Raw genomic sequence first — 7668 nt, 5'->3', positions numbered from 1 at the left:
ATGTTTTGTGGGTACACATGTCCGCAAGTGACCCATAAGTATTACGTCAAGAGCGCCAGGCTGACGCCGGACGGCTTAGCAGTTGCAAGGACAAAAAACAAACGCGGGACGCAACAGGATTCCAGGAAAAGGTCCAGGCAGATTGGCGCCCAGCACCAGATACTTATACCTGTGAGGGACTCCACACCACGAAGACTCTCCAGCGAACGCTCTCTCGAACAACACGTCTTTTTCACAAACTTTGTTTACAATAAAATACGTTTTTCCCTTGAGAGAGATTTTTATTTGGTGCACACCGAAAACAACCCTCAGTTTGTAATACATAATAAACTAAATTACTCTAAAAAATTACTTAAGTGACTTATCAGCGTTTTGTTCAAAACATGTTGTGTTACAAGGTTTCGTTATACTAAATTTAATTTGGCACGACATATAAGTCGTGTCTACAAAATCTAACTCAAAACGATTTATTTTGTTTCTTGTCCTTATTAGGTACTTGTTAAACTGTTAAATAGAATTCATTTAACGAATTATTTGAATTAAATAAGACAAACATAAATAATATATATACACATTTAATATGTTTAGAGAGAAATTTACTTACATTAATATAATGACATAATTTAGCAATCTCATCTCAAATGTTAATTAATATTACCAACACAATATTTATTGTGGACTCTTTTTAACAAAAAATTGCGTTGATTTTTGTGTGAAAATTTACTCAATTTTTATTTGCTGTATGGGGTCGTTTTATAATGTTTAGTAATTCAACATATGTTTTTCTTTTATGAAAATGAAAGAAAGAAGAAAAATTTTTATGACGTGACTATCTTCTATTTTTTTGTTTCAGGGTGAACATTCATGTGCAAGACAACGAATGGCCTCGGTATAATAACTATTTTTCTGTAACTGTGCTCAAAATTTAATTATAATAGAACAAACCCCTGCATAATCGGTCATGTAGCATGATGTCCAGTGCCGGATTCTTAGTGTTAGTGTTAGTGCTGATAGTGACCTGCTCAGAGGCAGAACCCGCGACCGAGTTCGTAGAGGCCTCAGATGGGGGCACCGCCTCCTTACCGTGTAACCTCACCCCGACGCTCATCCCCGATAAATTAAGTGTTGTTCTGTGGTATAGGGGTGTCGAGGAATCGCCTATCTATAAATATGACGTCCGGGGTAGTCACCCCCAACATTGGGCAGAGCCTTCCCTTCACAATAGATATTTTCTGAGGATCCTGGATGATCACAGGGCTATGATGAGCATATCCCCCACAAAGTTAAGCGACGAGGAGATTTTCCACTGCAGGGTCGACTTCCAGAACTCCCCAACGCGCATCACGCACGTCAACTTGACTATAATAGGTAAGTTCTTCATTTTATAGAACAGAGAACTAATTAATGTGAGCAGAAAATCGGTGCAGTTTCAAGGCTGAAGTTAATAGCAATGTCCTTAAAAAAATAAGAAAAGCAAATACAAACCCGATGATGTAAGGTCTTAAGTCTTTACAAATATTTCATTGCAATTAACTAAAGTGTCAGTTAGCGTGTAGAAAAGAAAAATTGATATAAAAATGTCTATGAATGGCCGTTTTTTGTTATTTATAAAGTTCCCACGTATATTTATTTGCTTATTTGGTACCTACTGGAAAACTAGTCATAAAGATGTTTTTAACTGTTAATATTGTTAAGAAATTAAGTTAAGTACGCCATTGGATATTGCAGGAAAAAATCTAATATGAAATATTTCAGAAAATAGTCCAATTGCAACATTGACATTTGCATTTGCAGTTGCTGTATAGAAAACACCCTTAAAACCAAAAAATTCATTTTAACCTGTCGATTTCTCACAAAACACCGTTAATTTTTATTTTTAATAATAATTGATATACCTTAAGTGAAGTAACATAACAACATGACGTCGAAATCGGGACAAACAATAAAATAGACAAAAAATTAAATAAACAAAATTACATTATCAAAAAAGAAAACATGGTAATAATGAAAATAAAAGAAACATAGTGAATGTTAGTGAAGTTATGTAATTTTTGTTTCTTCAGTATGTTGCTTAATCCTTAAATAAATACTAAATGGGTATTAAGTTTTCAAAATTATTAGAGCTGAACAAAAAATAAATGAAACATAAAACTAGGAAACCATAAACTTTTAGGAAAATGTATATTTATTTATGTATATGTAATATTTATGTACTGCTTACAATAAGGCCCGGTACTTTGAGTCTCGGTTAAGGCTTGATTAACTGATCAGGCGATTAGACTGTGACTATCCTTTATAAAATAAATCAACATATGTACAGTCTAATCGCCTGATCAGTTAATCAAGCTTTAACCGAGACCCAAAGTACTGGGCCTAAGGATCATAATTACATCATATTTTTTAAAGGGAATAGCCGATAAGCGTATGAAAACTACACCACCGTCTGATGAGGAGTTCTTACTTTGTCTTTATTGTTCGTCATCTAAAACCTCTTGACACTTAATTTCAGACTTCTACCCCCGTTAATTAGGGAATAATGGGGGTGGTAACCCTTAACGTTACATTTAATTTTTTTCGAAACTAGTCCAGATATCTTATTGAGGTTGAAACAATTTACAAATGTCTAGAAATTACATCTAGATTTTATACAAAATTTTCACTCTATTAAAAACAGTAGAAAACGAGAAAAATATTTTTGGGAGGTGATACCAAAAAAACACAGTTTATTCATTTATTAGTTAGCTATTATACAGGGTGTTCAAAAAGTTTGGAACCCCCCCCTCTATCTCAGACAATACCGCTCAAACAAAAAAAATGATTAGGACAAAAGTTGCAGGGTTTTGAGTGAGCAACCGAACCTTGACCATGACCTTAATCATGACCTTAATCATGACCTTGAAGGCCATTTAGAGATCGAGTTGAAAGTTTTAAATGGAACCGTATACCTTGACCATGGCCTTCAAGGTCATTTAGAGGTCAACCTGAACATTTTAAATGAAACCGTATATTGTTGACCCCGGAAATGGAAAAAATGGAAATTTTTACGTGCGGATATGACCTTGACCATGACCTTCAAGGTCGTTTACAGGTCAAGTCGATTTTTAATAAATGACCCGATATTCTTCGCTCTTTCCATTTCTGGGATCAAAAGTATACGGTTCCATTTAAAATTTTCAACTTGACCTCTAAATGACCTTGAAGGTCATGGTCAAGGTATGGTGAAGGTCACATTCGAACGTAAAATTTTCCGCTCTTACCATTTCCGGGGTCAAAAGTATACGGTTGTATTTAAAATGTTCAACTTGACCTCTAAATGACCTTCAAGGTCATGGTCAAGGTCATAGTCAAGGTAGCCGTTGGATTGCTCAATCAAAACCCTGGAACTTTTGTCCTAATCATTTTTTTGTTTGAGCAGTATTTTCTGAGATAGAGGGGGGAGGGCGTTCCAAATTTTTTGAACACCCTATATATAAAAACTACAGAAGAGTCGAACTGGTGGAACATAGGTAATAAAATAAAATTTATATCAAATATCCATATAAAGAAGTATAATTTGACAGAAACAATCATACAAAGTATAGATATAACCACAAGAATAAGAATTATTTAGAATCGGAGTTTAATCACCATCACTATTTTCTTCAATAGTTGTAGTTATACAAGTTTCGTCAATATGGAAGTCAATATTTCAACTAGTTTTAAGATTTAGGAGTTGTAACGGGCATGTGACAAAAATAGTAAATAACTGCTGGTATATGGAAACAACAGCTCACATTGTTGCAATCATTTTCGGAACGCATAACAACTGCCGAAGTTTGCGAAGAATTTGCACAAGTTACGGATGTCTCTTCTTGTAAATTATATTTCCCTTGGATTTTCCTTGCAATATCATGTTTGTTAAATATAGACTGCTCAACATAACTTTCTGCTACAGAGGAGTTCTTCTATCCACCATGCCGTTTGATGGTTGTAAAATCAGCACCTTTATTGGCCAATAAAGTTGTTGAAGTGCGCCTCATACAATGGCCAGTATACGCTTGTGGATTTGCGATATTCAGGAATGAGGCAACTATAGGGTACCTTCGCCAATGTGTTGATTTCAACAGGCTGAGAAGTACATTTTGATCTTAAAAAAGAATTTGTCTTGAGTTAGGCGAATTGGGCACAGATAAATATATTTTCTGCATATTTTAACAGCATTCACGCAAAATCCTTATTTTATAATTGTATAAATTTTCATGAATCTCTATATATTTCTATATTTTTATAGACCTTTATAGTAGCGTTCAACATCAAATGCTTCGACCACTTAGATGAAATTGCATATTTTTTCTTCAAATTTAAAAAATACGATAGCTTGACTTCTTCATTTATTGTCATTACTCTCCGTTTTCCTCTCCATTCGTTAAATTCGACGAACATTTTCTCGTAATGTTTCCTGGATTTCGCTGGCAATAAATGAAAAATTGCTTCTTGAGCTTCTTCAAAAACAGCCACAGGAACACAATTCTTGTAATTTCTTCTTGTAATTTTACCAAATTCAGATAGAATTGTTTATTAAATAATTGATAATAAACAACGTACCATAGCCAACCAGTAGGTATAATAAAACCTACCACCTTTCATTGAGTACTACTAAGAAATATCGTCAAATATTTTTTTATTAAATTCCAATAATTCTCATATACAAATATGATTGAGATGTGATTATGGATAAAACGTTGTATTGCATTCATGTTTTAATTGCTTTTATCCACTTAAGAATATTAAACATTCTTGGGTGGACAAATTGCTACTTAAAACACTTATACAATAAATAACTATTATTAATATGTCTTGATCTCACCCTTATAAAATTTTCGGAATTTTTAAAGTATTCAAGGTTTATACTTTCATTATTTCCGCAAGATAACATAATACTTATGACAATTGGTTAAGTGCCGATAAATAATATTTTGTGATCATTTTCAGTGAGTTCTGGAAAATTCGTCAAACTCGTTGAAGATAATGAATAGCTATAGGGGTATTCAAAGATATGTGTGTGATTGTGCAAATGGAAATAGAACCGTGGGCTGTCATTCCCATGTAGCGGCAGTTATTTACTATTTGTCACATACACGTTGCAAATCCAAAATCCTAAAACCAGCTGAAATATTGACCTCCATATTTAATTAAACTTGTGTAACTACAACTACTGAAGAAAATAATGATGGTTATTAAGTTCCGATTCTAAATAATTCTTATATCTTGTAGCTATCTATATCTATACTTTGTATGATTGTTTCTACCAAATTATATTTTTTATATATATTTTTTTATATTTGATATGGATTTAATTTTTTTAACTATGTTCTACCAATTCGACTCTTTAACTTTTAAATATAATAACAAACATTTATAAACAGTTTCAACCTCATTAAGATATCTGGAGTAGTTAAAAAAAAAATTAAATTTAACAATATCTAAGGGTTGCCACCCTCATTATTCGCTAATTAACGGGAGTAGAAGCCTAAAATTAATTTGTTAAGGTCTTTTAGATGAAGAACGATAAAAACAAGGTAAAAACTCTTCATTAGACCCTGGTGTTCATATGCTCAATCGGCTAGACCCTTTATCTTAAACATGCTCTACTCCAGGAAAGTTAATATTTATTTTCTAAAATGCAAGTAAACAGCAAAGAGTAAACACGTTAAGATCCCCGCATGAGAAATGTATCAAATATTAACATAACGAAACTGGCCTATTGTGTATTGTAAAGAAGAAAGACAATATAAACTGGAGTGCTAAAGTAGATCCTTTAGAATTAGAGTAATGTTTCGCTTCACAGCGTGTAGCCTCAAGTTAAGCTTACGATTACAATTTCCAGAGGGTTGCAAAGTTAACTTTTAAAATCCTTCACTGAGCTTCGAAGGGCACTAGCAGACGACAAGGAAAGATACTCTGCCGTAAAATATGCTTAAAATGTATGTCAAAAGTAAGTACTAACTAAGAAACGAATTATTATATATTTATTAGATTTGTTGTTTGAAGATTTAGAGTATAAATAGTATTTTCTATATTTTCTTGAAATCTTATAAAGCAAATAATCAAAAGGTAATTTTTATCTAGAATTAAATAGGTTGTTCAATAATAATAATTAACTGATTTTTCCCTAAAGATACAAGAAATACATATAACAAATACCTTTTATGATGATACCTTTTATTTTCAAAAATGTGATAAAGCATCAAGATTTCTGTAGATTTATTTCTGAATTTTGTAATCATATAGGTAACCTGTCCTAAATTTATAAAAAAATACATTTCATACTGTTAGGTGTCGATTTAGGAATTGAAGTGTTACTTTTATTTTCCATCTGGCTACAGCAAATCTAATATCTACAGTATATTACTTATATAATTCGGTAAAAACTATCTACGACTAACTAGCTAAAGACACGCACACACCTTACACACTATGTAAAGTTTAACTAACGTTCTCTTAAAATAAAATTAAAAAATAATCATGGCACAAACCTGACTGGTTATTTTATTACCCGTCTAGGTCTAGATTCAACATTGGATAAAATACTAGTTCTTTCATTTCCCACTGAACTACTCGGCAATAACTTGTCTGAATTTGTGCCATGAAAATTTTCTGTCATATGCTGCTTGTTCAAATTATCAGAATTATATTCTATAATTTGATTTAAATGTCTTTTCCACAATTTTGATAACTTAGGTATATACACAGTATAAGTTAGTCCTAACTTATTTCTAATTATACTTGAAATCTAATTTTTTTTATTTACATCTCTATAATATCTTACAGCTGCGCTTTACCCTATACTAAAAGGTTTAGTTCTATCACCATGATAAAATTTCTTTTAACTATTTCATTATTTTCCCTAATTAAATCTAATCTAGTTCTTAGATTCCTTCTTAACAACAACTGAGCTGGAGAATAATTTGTAGTGGCATGTTTCTTTTTACGATAATCTAATAATATTTTGTTTAAAATAATTAGTAGATCTTATGGACCTCGCACATTACATGATTTAATTGCATTTTTTAAGTATTTAACCACAATTTCTGCAGCATCACTTGTTGCAGGAGAAAATGGAAAATTTAATGGAAAATTTAATTCCATTTTCCATTAAATACTGTTGACATTTACTAGATACAAAATATTTTGCGTTATCAGCAACTACGTATTTACAGTCCAAATCTAAAAAAAATATTAGCTTCTTACTGTAAGAATCTACAACCACTAAAATATATTTAGGTACCATAAAATGGACCTAACTAATCCGGATGTAATCTTTCCCGACAATGTTCGGGAAACGGCTATGTTATTAAAGAGGCTTTAGGTGGTATACTTTTTTGAGGTAAACAATACTGACAACGTTTAACTAAACTTTCAATGTCAGTATTCATCTGGGGCTACCATACATTAGACCTAGCTACACTCTTAACTGCCCCCTGATGAGTATGTAGTTCCTTTAAAACTTGTCGGCCTGTCCAGTGTGACACTTTCTTCTAGTTCAAAAAATATATCCAGAAATAAATTTGTCCGTGAGGATTTGATCCCATGCCTGTCCAAATTTGCATTTTGCTCCCAGGTTTCTTACTCTGGCTCCCCATTGCGCTACTGTTTCATGTACATTCTTCGAAGCTTAATAAAATTTGT

The 7668-nt window shown here is 32.4% G+C and overlaps 1 protein-coding gene across 1 annotated transcript; it reads left to right on the top strand.

Annotated features, from left to right (window-relative positions):
• The first annotated feature begins 971 nt into the window (after nucleotides 1–971).
• LOC111693171 lies at nucleotides 972–5015 on the top strand. Its single transcript, XM_023457364.1, has 2 exons — nucleotides 972–1368; nucleotides 4972–5015. Exons 1-2 carry the CDS (start codon nucleotides 972–974, stop codon nucleotides 5013–5015), a joined length of 441 nt encoding a protein of 146 aa, XP_023313132.1.
• Nucleotides 5016–7668: the final 2653 nt, after the last annotated feature.

The sequence above is a fragment of the Anoplophora glabripennis genome, unplaced genomic scaffold, assembly GCF_000390285.2.
Source record: "Anoplophora glabripennis isolate ALB-LARVAE unplaced genomic scaffold, Agla_2.0 scaffold142, whole genome shotgun sequence".
NCBI classification, from domain to species: Eukaryota; Metazoa; Arthropoda; class Insecta; order Coleoptera; family Cerambycidae; genus Anoplophora; species Anoplophora glabripennis.
This window is presented reverse-complemented; position numbering and strand designations above follow the sequence as displayed.